General features: G+C 44.4%; 1 protein-coding gene across 5 annotated transcripts in view; it reads left to right on the top strand.

Moving 5' to 3' along the window:
• BPGM (bisphosphoglycerate mutase) overlaps positions 1-21,829 on the top strand; it is a 110,438-nt gene that overhangs the window by 10,387 nt on the left and 78,222 nt on the right. For 2 of the 5 annotated variants that reach the window (XM_084642535.1, XM_084642534.1), the window contains 2 exons: positions 13,633-13,698; positions 14,845-18,978. The exons of 1 other annotated variant lie outside the window; for it this stretch is intronic. In XM_084642535.1, coding sequence (XP_084498661.1) covers positions 13,633-13,698; positions 14,845-15,026 — 248 coding nt within the window. In that variant the 3' untranslated portion in view covers positions 15,027-18,978. Of the gene's footprint in view, positions 1-13,632; positions 13,743-14,844; positions 18,979-21,829 lie in introns of those variants that run through there. 2 more of the 5 variants (XM_084642537.1, XM_084642536.1) reach the window with 2 other exon arrangements.

Below are 21,829 nucleotides of genomic sequence, written 5' to 3'. Positions count from 1 at the left end.
GAATTTCACCCTAGCTACACTGTTTAAAAGCTCTCATTTCTACAGAATCAATTCTTCAATAACTACTTCAGACACAGTTTCATCCTCAGTGCAATTCTCCTGAAGTCAGTGAAGGGTAAATATGGCTCTGTGGTTTGTGTGATCCTGTCCATTAATGCAAAGTGGGATATAAAATTGTCCTCTTTAGGAGCACGTGCTGTTTGTGCCCTGTTCAGATGATCTGTGATGGTGGTAGATGTCTTTAGAACTACTTAAGGGAGATTTCCCGATGCTCAAAGTGCAGCGAGGTGTCTGGCTCCTATTGAATGTCAATAAGTCTTGGGTGTCCAACTTCTGTTTATGTCTTTGAAAATTCCCTTAAGTTTCTTTTTCCCTCTCTGTTTTGTGCTTGCTGGTTGAAGCCTCTTGCAGCACCCTGGCTGCCTGTGACTCTGTATATCTACATTGTGTTTTTGAGAGGAGGAGGAGGAGGAAATAAAAATAGAAATTAATGAAAAGGACATACAACATGACCAGATAACATGTGTTTAGTTAAAGGCCAGAGGTGGTGAGGCTAAGATTTAGTAGCACTACAGCAATCTGACTTCAAAGGCTGGATTTCCTTCACTGCTTAAGTGTGAAGGTGGGGTGCACACAGGAGATCCTTTGTGGAAGTATTTAAGAGGAATCTGTTGCATTTTTCCTGATAACTGGGGCTTCAGACTTTGAGGACTTTCTATGAGAGCCCCACCATGGAAACGCTCCCAGGTGAAGTGCTTACTGTGAGTAGTCCTAAAGTATATTTTCAAGGGGACAACTTGCAGAGGGGCTTCTGGAAAAGAGACCCAGCTGTTAGCTTTGCTGTGCAAGCCTTACATAAGGAACCTTCTACATCCCTTCCCAGCCAACACTCTTTCCTCCCTGTGGGCCCAGAGAGTGCTCCTTCTGGATACAGGTACTGCAGGAGTAGCTGAGTTTCCCTTCCATGTGGATGAGAGGGGACAGCCACATACGCTTCTGGGAGGCACTGTTCTCTGCTTGGCTCCCCACTGAAATGCAGCCTCCTCTGGGGTAAAACCCAGTTGCTGTTTAACAGTGCTGTGCAGTCGTCAGGACAGGCAATGAAGAAAAAAATACTGTATCCTGTTGAAACTGCAGGCATGGCACAAAGCAGGCTGGGTTGCTCACCATCAGACTGGGCCAGGAAACTCAAGCTCTTGGGATGGGCTGTCAGCAGCAGAGGACAGCAACTTACCAGAGTCTGAAGCAGTGCTTCTCAATTGGCAGGCAGGGAGTGTAGCATCTTCCTTTGTTTTCTTCTGTGCTCAGGACATTATGCTAATGGAGCTGAAATGTACATACAGGAAGGGCACATGTGCAGGGAATGATCTGTGTGTGAACCCTGGTGTGACCGAGTGCTGGAGGCTAACAAGTGAGCCAGCCCTCTGATCACTTGGGGTATGTCTACACAGCAAAGAAAAACCCAGGGCTGGCCCATGCCAGCCAACTCAGGCTTACTGGACTCGGGGACGGTTCCATTGCTGTGTAGACTTCTGGGCTCAGGCTGGAGCCTGGGCTCTAGGACTTGTCAGGGTGGGAGGGTCTCAGAGCTTGGGCTTCAGCCTAAACCCAGAAGTCTACACAGCAACGGAATAGCCTCGCAGCTTGAGCGCCATGAGCCTGCATTTGCTGGCATGGGCTAGTGGTGGATTTTTCTTTGCTGTGTAGCTGTACCCCTAGGCACCAATAAGTTCCTCTGGAGAAGGCTGATTGGGGAATGTGATTAATTAGCTGATCAGTCTGGGGACTGATGAACCAATTAACCATCAGCTGAGTGGGAGGTGGAGGGAGATATACGGAGTTCTCCTAACCCAGTCGCTCTGAGATTCCAAGGGAAGAGATCTGTTTCTCTAGCTCTATGGGAAAGGGTGAGAAACCACTGTAAAAACTTTCCTGCACAAGATTGTATTCAGGTTGGTGGTGAGAAAATAATGTGGAGGTGCTATGCACTGGAGAGTCTGAGTGGTTTCTGGGCAGCAGAGGGTGAGGACAGAGCATGCCTTCTTACACTTGTGTTGGCAATAAGTCTCATGGACTTATTTGGCTGGGGTGTCTTCTTTTCTGTACTGGAACTCTCAGGCTTGGCAATATTGCCAGATGCTAGCTGTGGATTGCTATGTTGGGCTGTGCTGTGTCAATGCTCTGGGTCCCTCCGTGGCTAGCTTGTAATTAATGTTGTTGTTAGTCAATGGCAGATTTCAGACTGCTTAAAGTTTGGCCTGCAGGAGGAAAATTTTATGGAGGCAGAATGTAGTTCTCTTAAACAGGATTTTTCCAGGACATTGGCTTAACGCCCCACCATGTTCTAGTACTATGATGGGTTCTTTGACCATCACACGTGGTCAAGGTATCAATGTCCCAGTCCATCTGAAAGATAGCACTGCCATCCCAGCACAATGACGGGACATGTCTTCCCTCCAAGCCTATACAAAAACAAATCTTCTGGGTGAGGGGAGTGAGACCTATTTCTGTTACTTCTGGGGGAATTCTGCACCACTGCACATGCACAGAATTTATGTCCTCTTCAGATTTCTTTGCTTCCCTGAAGAAAAATGACTTTCTGACAGAGAAGCCACAAGAGTGGTCATGTGACCCTTCCCAGCAGTATGTTTCGGGTGCCCAGGGAAACTGGCAGAGAAGTAAATCACTGTTGGGCAGGATTGGGGAAGACCTGGCTGTTGGCTCCTACCCTGCGCTGGGCTCAGCTGCTAGTCCCGGCTGGGCTGGGAAGGGTGGAACTTCTTCTTCCCCTGAATGGCATGCAGGGCTGTGTCAGACCAATGCCAGATTTCTCCTCTGGCTCTAGGAAGCTCTGCAAACTCTCTTCCTCCACCCCACCCCCCAAAGTTCCTACACCCATCACTCCTCAGCTGCAGTGGGAGGGATCCCTGTACAGGGAGCTGCTCCCCAATCCTCCAGACCCTTGTACCCAGGCCATCCTGACAAGCCTTACTCCCCCCTGACAAGCCCCACTTCCCCAACATCTGGACCCTCCCCTCCCATCCAGACCCCCCCTGATGAGTTCTATCAACCCAACCCCTCCCACTGAACCCCAACCTCCTTCAGCTGGACCACCCTTCAAAGTCCCATTACAGTTGCACCCAGATCCCCTCCACACCCAGAGCCACCTGCACCTAGATTGCCCCACACAGAACCCTTTCAGCCCACAACTGGATCCTTCCACACTAAACCCCTCCAAACTTGTTTCCTGCCTTGCTGAGCCTGCCTGCTCACACCTGGTGCACCTGCCACAGAGGGGCAGGGCCCTGGGGTGTTTCTGGGGCAGGCCCGGTCCTTGTGCTGGGTTGGGTTTGGGTGCAGCCTCACTGCTGAGTCTGTGCCCTGGGAGTGGGGGCAAAGCTGCACAGTGATCTCCCACCTCTGTGCAGCCAGTGGCCTATGCTCCCCAATGCCATGCTGGAGCCTCCATGTTTATTTGACAAAATTTTCAGAATTTTAAAATCTCATGTGCAGCATTTTTAATTTTTTGGAACAGAATGCCCTCAGGAGTGTTCTATAACTTGCTACATTAATATAAATATGTCCTTCATTTTGCCTCCTCAATTTCACTAAAGCAATTTGCATACCATAAAGATTAGTGGCCAGACTCTGCTGTTATAACTATTTAAATCTAGACTTTTTAATGGAGTTCTCTGTGTAATGAGATCCAGGTCTGGCCCCCTACATACTGCCAACAGGAATAATACATTGAAGCCTCATTTAATAATCTAAACATCCTTGGTCAAATTCTGCACTAGCCATTAATGGGGTTGCAACTGTGTGAAGCTGTCAGGGAATTGGGTTAGTACTGTGCAAAATACCGTACATTCTCTCTGAAGAATCATGTCCCATAGATGCAGTTTGGGTGCAAGGACTGCTTAATTGGGGCAGATATTTGGTGTGCTTGTTATGTTTTGTTTTGCTGTGACCATAGAGATGGAAGGAAAGTCCATTGAACAGTAAGACAATGACCTCATAGTGGTTTTGAAATACGTAGGTTGCTTATTAAAAGCAGGTGAGACAAGCTGGACTGACTCTTGAAAATGAGTCACTTTTGGATGGCTGGAAATCCCGTGCAATCAATGCCCATCTAAAATATTTTCCTAAACAGAAATGTTTCAGAGCAGTAATTTGTATGAGTTACCCATTAAACAAAAGTTTATTCCAGTAGTGATTTCTGCTTATCCAGCAAGTGCTGTGTCCTTGTTCCCTTGCGGAGTGAACCTCAGATGCCCCAATTAGACAACCTTGTGCTGTCAGTGATGTAAACTTTGTAAAGGGTCTGGAGCAGAGGCTGGAATCTGGCTCCAAGTGTGTCCTTAAGCCTGCAGGGTGACGTGTACTGCAAGGGGGTAAATCTCTTATAGGAATAAACCTCAAACAAAGGTTTATTTCTAGAACATTGTAGAAGGATAATAGCATAAGAAACCTTTCACACTTGTGCGGTCTGGTGGGTTTCAGTGGATCAAATTTGGTAGCATAAATAAATGTGCTTGGAAATTAGCTCTGATACAACATTGCAATAACTTTAGACCTTCTCGCTCCAAAGTGCTTTATGAAGTGGGGATCACTTACTTCACCTGCTCCTGAAATGGGTGCTGAAATGCTGCCATCGCTGAGGTGGATGGTGGTGCCTGTTTAATAGCATACAAAACCATCACACAACACTATGGGACAGGAATTAGAGAATAGAATGCCCACTTGAAATTTCAGGAGGAATTTTAGGTAGGCAGAATGCAATTATCTAGGTTGGACTCTCCCCAAGACACAAGTGCTGTGCTGTAGGATTACAAGTAGGGATGTAAATACCATTTAAAAAGTTAACCGTTTAAGCGATAAATTTTAAAAAAAATGGTTAACTGATTAAAGGGCTGGCTGACGCTGCTTGGACTGGCTGGCGCGGGGGTTAACAGTTAAGGTGGGTTAACTGGTAAGACTAATGCTTACCAGTTAACATTTTACATCCCTAATTTGCAAGTGACCATGAGTAGGCAAAATCTTACTCTTAAGACTCCTGAAAGACCACACCCCCACTAACATTGTGCTGGGACACTGGCTTGGTATTAACTCTGAGGAATGAGTCCTACCTACTGAATCCTAAGTATTACTTCCTGCAGCACCTAGGTATTCTTGGAGGGCTGGTGTTCAACTGCTGACCTTATCTCACCCTGTTTAGATGGGGAGAGATGATGGGATCTCAACATGGACTGGTATGGATGCAGAAGTGCAGTAAAAGGTCACTTGGCTTGTGTTACTGTGTGTGAAGTAACTGGATAGCAGCTTTCCCTGACACTTATGCTAGTCAGAGTGGCATGTTTCCAGTGTCTTGATTTCTGTTCAGTGTCTTATCAGCCTGGCTGGCTGGAAGGCCTCTTGGATTTTAACTGTGCAGTTTTCAGCATTTAACTGAAATGGGTGCCCAATGTGCTTAATAAATATCTTACTTTCTGAGTAAAGGGTTCCCATGTGCAAATACTCTCATTGTGCTATAAGTAAGGCAGCAGCTGTGAAGCACCTCTCTTGGATTTCTTCCCCTTCTTCTCTCCTTAACCTTCACCTCTCACCTTTAGCTGTGATCTTGTCAGGTGGCAGCAGAATCTAAACCAGTGGTTCTCAAACTTTGATGTTCCCGGCCCACTTGAAAATTGCTGAGGGTCTCTGTGAACCACTTAATGATCTTTCCAAATGTTGTTTGTACTGTTCGCTAATTATTGTAAAGCACTTTGGATAAAAGCACTATATTAAAAAAAACCCTTAATATTTTTTTGTTCTACAATTAAAAGCACACCACTTATATTTTAATATCCATAGTCTTACCTTTCTAATGTGATGGGTGTGCCCTCTCTTCCCTGCCGCAGCAGGCCCCGAGCTGGGGCTGGGAAGGAGGGGGTCTCTCCCTGGCAGCCTCAGCCCTGGAGCTGGGGAAAGTTTGACTCTCTCTTTCTCTGGCCGCCGCAGCTCTGCATGTCCCAAATTCCACCCACCAACCCCTTATTTCCCCCAAGGCCACCACCTCACCTTTCATGTGTGTCTTCTCCAGGGTCCAGGCACCTAATTAATGGAGCCATGCCTGCGCGGCTCCACTAATTAGGTGGGTGGCCCTTCATTCTCTCGTGTGTGGCCACCCAGGCGCGCACATTAGAGGGAAAGGTCCGTGGACCACAGTTTGAGAATCACTGATCTAAAGAGTCTGGGCATTTTTTAGGCTGTGGAATAGACATGGCTTATGTTGGCAAAACTTGCGTAGCTCAGGGATGTGAACATTCCACCTGCCTGAATGTTGCAAGTGACACTGACATAAGCGCTTGTGTGCACAGGGAGAGCTGCTCCTGTTGACAGCTTCTGCTGCTCGCCGGAGGCGGGCTTTTTATGTCAACGAGAGCTCCTGTCTGCATGGAGTGTCTTCACCAGATGCACTGCAGCTGTATCCGTACTGCTGCAGGACTGTACCTGTAGACATGGTCTTAGGTGGGAGATTTGTAGGGAACAAACCCAGACATTGCAGCAAGTGCTGTGGTGGCACTTTTCCTTTTGATCAGTACATAATGCTCCAGCATGGTACTGGTGGACACTCTAGTTGCAGAGAGGATACTGTGTTTTTTGTAAGAGGTATAAAATAGGGGTCCTGAGCACTTACTTGCAGTGGTGTTGGTTTTCACCTAACCCACCTTGTCTCTCTGAGCATTTATAGGCATTTAAGATCCCACATATTCTTTTGAAGAGTATTTAAAACAAATGTCCTGCCCAAATTCCGGTTTAGGCAAAGACATGCTGCCTATCTAAATTCCCCTTTGCTATGCTATGTGATTCTCAGCAGTCTGTGTTTTTCACCTCATAATGGCTGAATTTTAGAGGGGGACACGCAGCAATTCCTCACTTATAGACAAGGAGAATTTGGCCTTATATAAGGAAGTCAGTTAATCTGCACAGTTTACATCGGGGTGAATTTGGTTTATAGATCAGTGCTTAAGGATGCTTTAGGATGAGTGATTTTGTTGTTGTTGTTGAAATCCTTAGCATGACAAACGCAAAACCTTGACTACAAACCTCGTGTCCTACAGTCTTTATTTAAATGAAAAATATAGCAGCCCAGAGTTTCTGCATGGGAGTTCTAAAAGTTTATTGACGTAAGAGTATTCTCTCAGAATGGAATGGTCTCTCTGAGGTTCTTGGAGCTGTTGCTTAGAACTCGTCTGTTCTCAGCCAGTGTCCTACTGTCTTACACACTGACTTTGATCAGTTATAGGGTAGCAAGTAAAGCTGTGAGAAACTCGGTGCTTGCATTTTGCAAGGATTTATATGAACATCTCTCTAGCTGCATACATCCTCCTGAATTTTGGGTCTCTGTCATTTGCAACAATAGTCTTGCTTCAGTTCACACTGAAATCACAAACTTAGAGTATATCAGGGCACCATTATAAAAACAAATTAGATTTGCTCATGAGATCTGTGAACTTTACTTTTTGTTTTAGCTATTTTTTTTTTTTTTTGTATTAAAGGAGCATACAGTTATGGAGCTATATACGTATCCTGTTAGGGTTAATCTGCTATCCTGTTCCCGTGGGCAAAGTGATTTTATTGTGTGACTGCTCTGAAAGTCTCTCAAACAATGGAGAGCTCTAAATGAAGTAAACGCTTTTTTATTAAAGCAACTGATAGTTCAAGTTGTGATCAGTGTTTTCCCTGCACTCATGGTAACAGTGCTGCTGTGAATGTCTTGACTCTTTATATGTTGGTCATTTCCTTCCACCTAATGTGAGAATCATTTTATACCCCTTGGTTCTGTGAGAGCTTTCTGTTTTCTTAGCTGCTCACCTGTACTTTGCCTCTTGTCCCTTTGTCTGTTTGGCATGTTAGTCTGTTTAGAAAGTTCGTTGTGTTTATTTTTTGAACTTGTATTGCTTCAGGCTACCTAGCTTTCCAATTACAATCTGCTTTCCTAAAGGGGATCCAAGACCTTATCAACCACTTACATTTCCTCCCCACAAAAAATCTGTGCAAGAGAGTGTGTGCAGACATGGGGCAAAATTTTCACAAGTATGTTCATGATCACATAGTCACATAGGAGCCAAAGGACATGTCTACACTTAAAGTTGGAGGTGCAAATTCCAGCTCTAAAAATAGCATAAAACAACTAGTCCCTCCAACTGCTCACCCCACTGTGGCTACGCTGGTTTTTAATGCGCTAGCTTGAGCAAAGCTAGCGTGGGTGTGTCTCCTGGAGCTGGAATTTACACCTTCCAGCTCAAGAGTGTCGACATACCCTAAGTCTCGTTGAAAGTCAAGGGGACTTAGGCTCCAAAATCACTCAGATGCTTTTGAAAATTTTACCCATTATGTAAAAACAACCCACAGTGACTCTCTGGCTACATTTAAATCCTGGTTTTCAGCTGTCTGTCTGGTGTGTGCAGGCCGGTGTGTGGGAAGTTGGACTGATTGAGGGTTTTTTTCTCGTAATTTTTGTGACCAGTCCAATACAGCTTTATTGTGTAGTCTGTCTCATAGAATCTCTATCCCCAAAATGCTTTAGAATTAAAAAAAGGTGGACTTCAATAAAAGTAGGAGAGAAATAACCACTTTTGTAGAGTCAACAAGGTGGAAAGAGGTGGGAAAACCGCTTCAGATGGCGGCAGCTGCAGAGAAGACTCGTCACCAGTTGTCTGTGGCGGTTAGCACAAACACATGGAGACAGAAATAAGGCTCCCTTTACTCTAGCAATTTTCTCGCTGTTGATCTGGCAGCAGTGGGAGCAGTCATGTAGGGTGGGCACAAGTGTTCTTACTACCATGTTGTCTAGGTCTGGCACAAAAATCTGCGCCTGGCCTACACTAAAGTTAGGATGACCCAGCTATGGTGCTCAGGGTGTGAAATCTCCACTCCCAAGGGATGTAGTTAAGTTGACCTAACCCCTGGTATAGACAACACTAGCTGGACAGAAGAATTCTTCCGTAGACCTAGCTACTGCCTCTCAGGGAGGTGGATTACCTATGCTGATGGGAGAATCCTCCCCCTCGGCGTCGGTAGTGTCTACACTGAAGCACGGGAGTGGCGCTGGTGCAGCTCTGCTGCTGTGGCGTTTGAAGTGTAGACAAGCCCTGGTTCTGGTAGTGCTGTGGTGGAGTTGTGTCGGTACTAGGCCAAGGGTATGCCTACAGCTGCGCCGCTATCACACGTCACTGTGGATACCCGCAGTGCCGGCAGGAGGGGTTCTCCCATCAGGGTAGATAATCTGCTTCCCTGAGAGGCACTAGCCAGGTTGCTGGAAGAATCTTCTGTCAGCCTAGTGCTGTCTAGGGTAGAGTGGGGGGTGTGTGGTTAGGTCAGTTTAACTCCATCGCTCGGGGGCGTGGATTTTTCACAGCCATGGGAGATGTGTCTATGCCACTGTAAATTCCCGGTGTAGGCGCACCCTAATAGCGTGAGAACTAAGTCTTTCTTTGTAGACCAGGTTTATGAGAGAAGCTGGAGAATGTAGGGTTTGAAAAACAAGGGGGGCAATCTTGAATAGTCCCCTCAAAGGGACTGACAAGTTGACTGTGTAGTAGAGGTTGTTTGTTTCATACTGTAGTAGCGCCTTTGGGCACCAATTAAGGATCAGCGCCCTGCCCTGCTGTGCACTGTGCAGACATGCCGTGGGGAGCAGGGGAGGGGGAAGTCCCTGTTCCAAAGAGCCGCCTCTAAGAAAGATGTGTGTTTTTTGCAGGCAGATTCTCTTCCCTGCCTCACTTAAGTGGCCCAAAGGGGGAGAGAACTGATTTACTTTCCTCTGCTGGGAATTCCCCCATTGTGGGCTGACATCCTGTTCAGGTCAGCCAAAACTGCAAGCCACTGTGTTACTGCTCTGCCGAAGTTTGAGTGAACTTTGCTGCTGCTAAGTTGTGTGTCAGCTTCAGGACGCTGCCAGTCCAAACTTTGCCTTGCAGGTAACAATCAGTGAACCCCAGCTTCAGGGTGGATTTGATTTAAATCATGATTTAAATCACTACTCAGGAGGACTCTATTTAATCGTGGATTTCTACATAAAAGTGCATTCTTGTTGGTTGTTATAACCTTAATACTGTACACATTCTTCACAACTCAGATGGATGTAGGTTTCATTTTTAGAAGGTACACACTATACATTTTTAAAGTAATGGATTTTTGAAAACTTTTCAGATTAGTTTTACAGCTATATCAGAAAAGGAATGATTGTTTGGTTATTTCATTTACCAATGGTAATTGAAGCAAATCGTTCACCTCCCAGTGACTTCATAAATATCTCCAATTCAACAGGCAAATCATAGAATATCGGGGTTGAAAGGGACCTCAGGAGGTCATCTAGTTCAACATCCCTGCTCAAAGCAGGACCAATCCCCAATTTTTGCCCCAGATCCCTAAATGGCCCCCTCAAGGTTTGAACTCACAACCCCGGGTTTAGCAGGCCAATGCTCGAACCACTGAGCTATCCCTAATATTTGGAGGATTTTCTTGCCATGCTGTATTAGGAGGAGAACATCACCAGACAGACATTTAAATTGTTTTAGTTTAACTAAAACAACAACATTATGTATTCAACAGCAAACATAATATTTTAACAAAACAAGCATATGAATTTTTGAAATTAAACATTCAAGTTTTTTAAAATCAGGTTTGTTTTAACTAAAATAGTTAAATCAATTTTTTTTTAAAAAAACAAAAATTAAATCGCCTATGTCAGCCAAGTCAACATGAGAAACTTAAAATATTGGCTTCTGCAGCTAACTCCGTTGTCTTCATCTTCATTTTCCTGTTTGTTCATAATCTAGAAAAGAAAAACAAGCTTTCCTGCTTTTTCAGGTCCCAAAAGATTTCTCAGTTTGGAATGAATTAGTCCAAAGGCAGAAAATATTCTTTCTACACTGGCAAAAGAAGCTACTGCTCTTAAAAGTGAGATGATCACTTCAACAGTCTCGGAATCCAAGTGCTTAAGTGACTTCCACCAGTTCACTGGTGTGACTTTCTTTAAAACATCAGCAAACATCTGTTTCTTGAATGGTTCACCCTTAGCTCTGAAGTTTATTATAGTTGGCATTATGGAGGGATGATTGCTGGATGTCCATGTCCTAGCCAGCTCCTCTTCTTCAGCAGTTAAGGTTTGACCCTGGAACCGAGTATTGAGAATATTTTCAAGAAAATGAGCTGGAGATAGTGCTTGTCCCATTCATCTTTTTAATGCTTGTAATTTAACTGTCATTGCCGATTTCTCTTTTTAAGATCTCACTCAGTTCCTTCCAAATTTCACCAGCGTCAGCAATAAAACAGCTGTTTCCCTGCATTTTGTTCAATGCTACAGAAATAGGCTTCAGGGTACTCAGCATGTGTTCAACATTTCTCTTACACCCAATGTTGAGAACTTTGGCTGTGACAGTGCTATCTGTTTTTTCATGATTTTGTTCACAAACTGTCGTCAGATTAGGCCAGTTCTTGATATAGTGCTCAAAACAGTCCACTACTGAGTTCCATTGCACGTCTTGTGGGAGAGTTAGTTTGGTTCCTCCCACTTTCTTCAGAGCAGCTGCTGCAAAGTGGGTGTTAGGGAAGTATTTTGCAATTTCAACGACATTAGCCGTTATTTCCGGAACACTGAAGTCTTTGGCTAGGAGGTGCATCAAATGAGCACTGCAACTGTATGTTGTTAGCTTGGGACACTCTTCACTCTCTCCTAAATAATTTCTTCTCATGTTGGATACATTTGCAGCATTGTCTGTGACCAAGCTGCGTGCTAGACATTTGAATTTTTTTTCAGTTTGTTATAGTTTTTACTGGTACTTCTTGTAAGTATTCTGCTGTGTGTGCATTTCCTGATATATCAATTGTTTCCGTAAGGAAGACATTCCCTTCTTCTGTTGTCACACAAGCACATATAACAGGATGGACATTGTGGACATTGCTCCACCCATCAAGACTCAGGTTAACAATTTCACACTCCAGACCTTTTTGCACACTGCTCAATTTCTCTTTCATACACTTTATCCAGCAATTTGCCTGCAACATCTGCTCTGGGTGGACTGCATCCTGTCTTAATGACTGAACCATGTTAATGAAGTTTGGGTTCTCCATCATACGGAAAGGAGAGTTTGTTGCATAAACAAACAGGGCAATTTTTTCATCAATTACCTCTTTGTGTAATCTGCTGGTTCTCATCACAAATTTATTTATGGTTGTTTCTGGATGATGGAGGTTTTTTTTCTTTTTTGCTACAGGTGATATACTGTGGCTATGTGTGACATATGATGTGACTGAAACACTATCATTGGTAGATAACTCTGAAACTATAGAAAATGATGGTGATCTTGAAGGTGGAGAGTCTTCAGAATCCTGTATGTTGAGGATGGATTCTCCTAAACAAAATAAGTCAATGCGGTTGTTTAATTATTATTACCATACTGCTCATTTAGTATTACTCATTGCATTCACTGACAGTACTACTTTAAAGGTGAAATTGTAAAAGGAGGATCTGCCTATTTCAGTTACTTATTTTTTATCACAACTGCATCTAAAATGACAGTACCGTAGAGTAAAAACTATATTTTTTGCTCAAACATGAGAATTCAAGAGTAGTCCAGAGGGACGACAGGCAGTCCTTAAGAAAGAAGTCTGAAATAAAAAAGTTTACCAACCTGAAGATCCTGCATGTTCAGACATGTTCCTTTCCTCATCTTCAAGGCAGCTTCCTCCTGAGAAGGAACACTTCACATGATGTTTCATTTGGGCAACCAGGCCTTGCATTTTTTTGTTGCACTGTTTGCATTTTGTACACATGCCTGTCTTACCCACAGGTAGAGGAACTTCTTTAAAATATTCCCAAAATTGGTTTCTCTTATGACCTGCTGTCATTATAGGTTTTTCCCTTCTAGTGAAAGAATGTTATGGTAGATCTCAAATCAATGAAGGCTACACTCAGAAAGACCTCAAGACTTTTGGAATATGCTGCTCAAACAGTTTCACTTTGGTTTCTGCTGCCTGTTCCTCCCTTCTCACATTTTATCTCCAGACTTTCTCTCCTTGTCCAGATCTATTCTGCCCCCAACCATCTTCTAGTCACTGAACTTTTTGAAACTTTGCACTTTTAGAGAGAGGTAAGGGATTGACTCTGTGTACACAAATTTTCAGAGGGACAATAGGGTTGAGGTCTGTTGTTTCTCACCTCTCTATTTATTTTATTTAAAAACATTTTTGCTGTTAACAAGCATGTTATATCTGGAGATACAGATCCACAGTTTTGAGAATTGTAAAACTAAGCATCTCTAGTATCTTCGAGACTGAGCACTGAGTCCCATTGGGCTGATGGAAAGATTAACCTAAATAATCTATACAGAAGTCCCTGGAACCCCATAAGATTAGGTCCCTAATCCATGAACTATTGAAACTCATTTACAAACTTTTCTTAAACATTATATGAATATATTGTCTCATACTATAGAATTAGAATTGATAATCCCTATTCCACAATGAGATGTCTTTGAGCTATAATGTATCTTAATTAAAACTATCTTTAGATAGGTTTTTTTTTTTTTTCCTCAAAGCATTTTATCCAGGTTGATTTTTTTTTTTTTTTTTATCCACCCTGCCTAGCTCCCAAGTTCCCCAAAGACGTCTCTCTGCAGTGTCCAGTCCCTCTTCCTGGACACTCACAAAAAGGTATTGTGTTTGCTGCCTCAAAAGAGGGCCCATCAGCCTGTCAGGTGAGCTGGAGACACGTACTTCACTTCAGTGTAACAGCACGGTGAGAGGGCTTTGTAAGAAAACAAGAATAAGTTAATAAACAAAGAACATAGGTTTCCGTGATTTCAAGTAAGACTGAAAGAGAGGAAAGGTTACAAACAACAAAACATGATTTCTAGTGACTTAAAGTTTACTTCAGCAAGTTACAGTCTTTGTCTAAGTAGGTTTCTCACCTATAGTCAGCTCCCAGAGACTTCAGTCCCTTTGGGTGAAGGTTCCACCTTTCTCACATTTCAAGGGCTCTGGCTCCTTGCGTCTCTTAGGTGACAGATGCCAAAATGGCTTTTCTGTTCCTCCTTCCGTTTCCCAACGGCCATTGTCTCTGTTTCCAGAGGCAGGCAGGCTTCCTGGAGAGACCGCATCCCCTGTTGTGATCATTCATTGGGAAATCTCTCCTATACTTGCTAGTTTTGATAGCTTTGCTTACCTTCTATGTAAGTGTACTTCCATTGTTTCTGGCCTCACCTTGCTCAGTTTCCACTGGGGATGCAGGCAAAACACCATTTCTTTGTCTAGGGCAGACTTTCGCACTGTTTGCTGAACACACTTTAGGAACATGGTTCCAGTACACCTCTGTAATTCCTTATACACCGCCTGCACATAAATCACGCAATAATATTAATGCCCAGCTTTTTAGCAGTTTGCATATAACATCCCACACAGTGCGTCCAGCCTGATGTGAGTTATGGTATGGTGTGCACTTTGCCAGTTGGCACTGAGGGGCTCTCTGGGTCACAGAAGGGAAGTCCCGCAGTGTGTGTTTAGCTGGCTCCCATGCCACCCCTCCATATCATGCTCCAGCTGGCTGAGAGTCTCCTAGGAACTGTTGCCAACTGTCATAAGTTAGCGCTGACCTGCACTGGGGCTAGGGTTGAGCCAGGCAGATAATCAAGAAGCCATAATGGCCCCTGTGCCTCAACTCCTTGCTTAGCTGAACAGATCGCTGCCGCAGCAGAGAATGTGGACCAACGTCTTTGGAGATACTTGGGGGAAATCTCAAGGCAGGAGGTTGCCTTGTGCTGGGTTTAACTGTGTGGCATTTTTTGTTCTCTCTTTTTGCAGGCATCTCCGATGAGGATATAGTTAATGTTACCCTCCCCACTGGCATACCTGTGCTCCTTGAACTCGATGAGAATCTGCGCCCTCTTGGCCATCACCAGTTTCTAGGTGATCAAGAGGCTATCCAAGCTGCCATCAGAAAAGTGGAAGATCAAGGGAAAGTCCAACCTGTTGAGAAGAAATAACGCTTCCAGATGCTGCCCCCACTCCTGTGTGTGTTTGTATGTGTGTGGTAATAAGTAGTGCTTTGTGAGTGTTAAATTGCACTTCGTGAGCTTGTTAATTTTAAATATTAATTAGGAGCGCTAGTTATGCGTTCAGTTAGTAGAGCAGCCTTTCACCTTTGGTGACTAGAATTCAAATCCCAGTGTGGGTTACAGGTGAAGAGGAGGTGGCTGATTTCATCCTAAGCAGTAGTAAGGGCACCATAAAATTGCAACAGAGTCTGCCACAAATCTTTGCTCAAGAAAGGCCCGAGCCAGCAATATGGTAGGGTATATTACAGGTCAGGATTAAGAAGTATTGGCAGAGCTCTGTGGGGAAAGCTTGCACTGCAGAACACCTGGCTCCCAGTAACATTTGAAGTTGCTCACTTTCACAAGCACTAAATACTTACTTTTTGCAAACTGGGAGCATTAGGTAGTAAAGTGCCAGTTAGATTGTTCTTTACTGGGAGACCTGTTAAGCCTGCCTGTGGCACTAGTGTATACATTACAGGCAGTTCTCTGTTCGTCTTATTGCAGTGACGCTGCTGTGGTTGAGAGTGCACTTTTGCTAGCAGCTCATTTTTGAAGTACAAAAAAGTATCTTGTGGCTTGACTCTTCCAAGGCTAGTTCTTGTTCCCGAAGAAGCGCAATCCTACTAATCACACAAGGGAGTGGGGTGTGCTTGGAAGAAGTAGTCTCCCTACCGTTCCCCCTTCACCTTGCTTTCAAAACCAGTTTTTAGGGCTAAATTCTGCTAGGTTGCACCAGTGATAGGTGAAGGATGGCCCAGTGGTTGGGGCACTGGCCCAGGATGAGGGAAACCAGGTTCAACTCCCTACTCTGTCACAGACTTTGTGTGACCTTGGACAAGTCACTTAGCCTCTCTGGGTATGTTGACACAGCTCACAGCAGCGAGCCTTCTGGGCCCACAGACAAGGGCTCATGCTAGTGCTCTAAAAATAGCTCTGTAGACAGCCCTTGGAAGGGGTGGCTTGGGCTCTGAAGACTTGGGAGAAGGGTTAGCGTGCTAGTGTGAGCCCCCCTAGATTGAGCCTGTCAGCCCAGGCTGGGAAGCTTTGTGTAAATGTACCCTTAGTGCCTCAGTTCCATCTGTGAAATGGGGCTCCCAGAGGGGAGACGGGCACCCCTGTGATAAAACCACCCATTGAAATGACACTCCTGCAACCAGGTTGTTCATGGGATACGTACACATGCATGAACACCCATGTAAACCTAGTGGGATTTCACTGATGTAATGCAGCAGACTTTAGCCCTCAAAACAAGGAGCACAAAGACGTTCGTGCATGAACAGAACTTCAGACTTGTCATGGACTTAGCCCTTAATTAGAACGAGTAACCCGGATAGGTTTCAAGCACTTAACAGCATCTACAGGCTTGATCCAACTCCCATTAGTCACTGATAACACTGACTTGACTTGAACAGGGCCTGATCCAAACCTTTGAAATTCCCCACTTCCACCACACTGTGGCACTCCAGATAAGGGCTAGAGAGTGGTCTCCACTGAACTGTTTACAAACATTTTTGCAAGTGAGATTACCACGGGGTTACCAAAATTAACTCCTTGCAGGAGCCAATACTGGAGAGATTGTAATGGTGAGAAGTGCGTGTATGTGCAGTGCTACTCCAGGAAATAAATACGGCTGTTTCGTTGTGTGATCCTGTAAACAGTAGAGAACATTAAAATTTACTTCCCAGTTCATTCCGGTGAACCTCTTATCACTATTACCTACTGCAGCGTGTGGTGTCTTAATTTCCTTTTTAAAAACCAAAAAACCCCAACTTTGTGCTTGGAGTTTTTTTTACAGGCACTCTTGTCAGGAAATTCCATGTTATGAGCCTTACTCTAGTTTCTCTTGTGCTGATGTAAAACCGTCGTAGCTTAAATCTGAATTCGTCCCAGTAACTGAACTCTTTCAGTGGTCCAAATTCCGCCCTCTGTTGCACATCGCCCCCACTGACTTCATTGGAAATTGCATGTGCCTATTTGAAGGCAGAATTTTGCCCTTCGTTTTTCAGTGCAGCCAAGCTGTGACTGCTGAGGGAACAACTGTGAATTCCCTGAGTGCAATGCCTGTAAAAATCTCACATGGAGCTGTTTGCAGTGAGTGGCTTGTTTTAATTGGATTTTTATAGGTTCAAGAAAATGACTGCCTCCTGGCGAATCGAGCAGCCTTGCACTTCCTTAGCACTCTGACTTTCAGAGCATAGGAGTAGTTTGTGTCACTAAAGCTTGCTGATTGTAACAGACCATATTGCTCGGTATCTTTCCTTTACATGAATGGCATTTGGACGCCTAGGTTTTTTTGTTTGTTTCTATTACACTTGCAAAAGGGGGCTGGTTGCAGTCCCTTCTGTTTTTAAGATCGTTTCTCTTTCTAAAATATGAAGTCACAGTTTACAATAATCCTCAAATGTATTGTGCACTAGACGAGAACCTCTATGCAATCCCCTAGTCTTGTGACATTGATAAGCAACCTACAGCCTGATGTATGGTTTTTTTGTATATATTATCCATCTGTATATGGTGTTTGAGTCATAAATGATCTCCTCCTCCGCAGTAGCATCAGGACGTTGGCTGCCGATCAGTGAATGTTCACTTTCCAGAGCCTTACTGAAGAGCCCGTCACTAACAGGGCTTTCTCTTTGGTGTGACACCTGACACTAGCGCTGGTCAAGACATTCATGAAGCAGCACTACCACTGACTTCAGCAGGAGTGGAGTCCCTCATCCATGTGCTTTGAGATGTACTTAGGGGTCTGAACATGGTGTGGGGGAGTGAAAAGAAATATGAGTAGAGAATAATTAGTATAGTTTTGCAAACAAGACTCTACCAGCATGCTGCCCTCCGCTATATACACAGAACTCCCATTGACCACCCGGGGATTCATGGACATGGAGCTGAGGCCAGAGCATGGCTCTTGGCTGTTTACCATACTGCAATGCCAAAGCAGTGCAACATAGGAATTTTTGAGAACTGGAGATGCTGCAGCTACAGTGTAATGCTCAGAATGCTGATAAATAAGCTAGACTGTGCGGGTGTTTCACATAACACAAGGGCAGGTCTAGATATCGGTGTCTCATGCTCTCCTGCAGAAGGAAAAGGAGCACTGATCTTAGGAACACCTGACCTTTAAATAGAAGGGTTAAGTGCTGAGTAAATGTTCAGAAGCCTTAGGTTCAGCAGCCAGCCAAGCGGGGCAAATCGAAAATGGTTTCAAATGGAACTGGTTTTTGTTTTTTTTGTTGTTTTGTTTTGGTTTTTTTTGCAATGCTCTTAACTCAAGAGGCAGTGGTGTAGTGCAGCAGGAAGTTGGACTGCAGTTGTTTGGGCTGAGACTCCATTTGATGACAAAGCAGCTCGCCAAGGTTCAGTACCCATGCTCTTCAGCATTGCCAACGCAGGGAGCAACAGACCGAGACCTTGATCTTCTCCTGGGGGCTATAAAATGCCCCTCAATAGGGGGAAGAATTGGAGGCGCAAGCCAGGCGTTTCTGAGCACTTACCAGCACTGGTCTCTTGGCATCCTTTGTAACTATATCATTGACGCACAATGGGGGGTGGGGGGTGCATACTTGAGGACAGAAGCCAGCATTCATGGGGAAGGGGGCCTGATCTACAGGCACTGTTATCTTACAGCAACGGGATGGATGAGAAGCAGCCTAGTGACCCGTCCCAATCCATGGTTAGAAGATGCATTTTCCCTTGATCGAGCTTCAGAGCTCTGGAAATAATACAGCATTTCCACAGCTGATGATATAGGCATGGTTGGTTTGCTTATGTGTTTGGAATATGTGGTTTGTTGTGTGATCCTGTTGAGAACACTTGTAAATATTTACTTGTAGAGTTGGCAAATTCTTTAAAATTCAATAAACCATCTGAAATACAACTTTAAAATTGTTTGGCTTCACCTCTTTTTTTTTTTGTTCCCCCTTATCCATTCTTCCCATAGATCTGAAACGATGGCTTTTCACATGTTGACTTTGGCTACGTCTACACTAGCACTTTTGTTGGTGTAACTTATGTCGCTCGGGGGTGTGAAAAAACCACCTTCCTGTGTGGCATAAGTTTCACCAACAGAAGTGCCAGTGTGGACAGTGCTATGCTGGTGGGAGGTGTTCTCCCCCTGACATAGCTACCGCTGCTCGTTGGGGGTGGTTTAATTTTGTTGACGGGAGAGTTCTCCTGTCAGCATAGAGTGGCTACATGGGAAATCTTATGGCGGTGCATCGGTACAGCTGTGCCACTGTAAGGTCTCTAGCATAGACCTGGCCTTCATCATCGCTGTGGCCTAGCACTTTCAATTTAAGAATGCCAAAGCGCTTATCAAACTCTTATTACATTTCAGTGATGTGTGATGAGCCACTTCTAGGGTAAAACATGGCTAGCATGTAAACAGTGCATGCATACTGTCCAACTTCTTAAATGAAAGGAAGTTGGGATGGGGGAGGATTGTGTATCCATTTCAAACTCTAGGGGAATTCAGATAACTAGAATTTGTGCCCAGTGTTGCCATCTTCTGTAATTTCTAGTCTTTCAATACTTGATGTTTTACTTAAAGCCTTGGCTGCTGGAGACAACCTGCCCCCAAATATCCTTTACCCCAAGTAGAGTGACCCCCCCCCCCCACAGAAATTGAAGAAGCGTCCAACTCCATGGGGTCTGCTAGACACATGGCTGTTGCTATTGTTTTTACGTAGATGATACTCAGATATACCATGGTGAAGGGTGGCAGCATAAAACTCTAAGGTAGAAAACCCAGAAGGCAAAGAAAAGCCTCAATGTGATCTTTAAACAAAACCACAAAAACCCTCATGATTTTTAAACCAATTCCATAATTTTTGGGGGCCTGACTGTGGTGGTCTGGGTGATCCTCAAAACAGGAAGGCGTCTGAAACTGCCTACCCTGTAACCTTGAGGATCTTTATGCTGTGCTGCTTTGGTTCTGTTCCCTGACACCAGTAGCCTGCCCACAAGCACAATGTCTCACTCTGGCTTCCACCAGCCTGGTTACTCCACAGTAACACAACCACCCTTTCACACCTAGCCTTGCCAAATCCATGCTCCTTGAGTTCTGACGTACTAGATGCTCAGACTGTCTCCCTCTTGTTCGTCAGCCCCAGAGGTGTGAAACCTGCCCCCAACCCCCACTTAGCAGTTCACTTTGGCACACACACTCAACACAGTTTGTACAAAAGATACATTTATTTTCATCCCAAGCAGGTAATACAAAAATCACAGACGAAATAGTAAGGGAGAGCGCATACATATACAAGTTACACAGCAAATAAACAAAAGTGCAATCTCAGGCCTTACACTTCCATATTAGATAAAAATCCCTTTTCTTCCAATTAACGGTCCTTCATAGTCTTTTCCTGGGCTGCACAATGAATAGGTACTTGTTCATTTTGTGTGAACTGTGTTGGGAGGTGTTCCTCTCTACTGGGATGTGTTGTGAAAATTGTACAGATTGAGCACAGTTTTCTGTATACATAGACTCATAGGACTGGAAGGGACCTCAAAAGGTCATCCAGTCCAGTCCCCTGCACTCATGGCAGGACTAAGTATTATATAGACTAGACATAAATTCATAACCACAGTCCATATACATATCTCATAATGACTTAAGTTGAGAAGATTACAAGCTTTCATAAAATAACTTGATATAGGTTTATAGTACAGTAGGAATTTGTCTGTAAATGGTGGATTCTCTGTGACTTTAAGTCTTTAAACCATGATTTGAGGACTTCAGTAACTCAGACAGGTTAGGGGTCTATTACAGGAGTGCGGGGGTGTTCTGTGGCTTGCAGCGTGCAGGAGGTCAGACTAGATGATCATGATGGTCCATTCTGACCTTAAAGTCTGAGTCTATAATCCAGTATGCAATCAGCTGGGTTAACTGCTCATTGTCTGTTTTCCTCTTGGGGTAGCTGGACCCTGATTGTCATTCTGATTCATGACTCTTTTTTTTGGTCCAGCTAGGGTTGGCCTTGCCACTATCCAAGTGAAAGGTGCCCTGGGACTTAAGGAGTACAGGTGCTCAAGAACTCTATAGAACTCTGCTGAAAGCTGGCACCACCAGCAGTGATCCTTAGCCAATGCACAGCATGGTACTAATCCTGACTTAGAGGGAAGAGCACCTCCTGGGGTATCAACAACATCATTTCCTGTATTACTTAGAATGAAAGAACATCTGAGCACTGGCTTGGCCTGAACCCTGCTCAGTTTTAGATCTAAAAGGTTACAGAGCGAGGGCAACTGACTGCAGCCAACCTTTAACATGGGCTTGAAAAAATCCATTCAGAAGGGTGACTAGGAGTGTTGGGGTTTGTTTTGTTTAAATGAAAGCTAGCCCTTGTGGCTGTGAAGGTAACTTCCAAATGCAAACTGAGTACAATCCAGTTAGTGCTGCCTTCCTAAATTGGCAGTCAGAATGCTGCAGTGCTGCTGCTGCTCAAAGCTACCCTAAGATGCAGCAAAATGAAAACTGACCAGAGTCTTGACCATCTTCAGGGCTGGTTTCTTCCCCATATCCATCCACAGCCAGTTTCCTCTGGCAGCAATGTTGCTGACAAACGGTGTTGTTTTAGCCCTGTTGGGCCCAGGATATTAGAGACAAGGTAGGTGAGGTAATATCTTTTATTGGACCAATTTTTGTTGGTGAGAGAGATAAGCTTTCCTGCTTACACAGAGCTTTCTGGGTCTGGGAAACATACTCAGGGTGTCACAGCTAAATACGAGGTGGGACAGATTGTTTAGCA

The sequence above is a fragment of the Lepidochelys olivacea genome (assembly GCF_965140295.1).
Source record: "Lepidochelys olivacea isolate rLepOli2 genome assembly, chromosome: 1".
In the NCBI taxonomy this organism is placed as follows: domain Eukaryota; kingdom Metazoa; phylum Chordata; order Testudines; family Cheloniidae; genus Lepidochelys; species Lepidochelys olivacea.
Note: the sequence above shows the minus strand (reverse complement) of the source record. Positions and strands in the feature narration are given on the sequence as shown.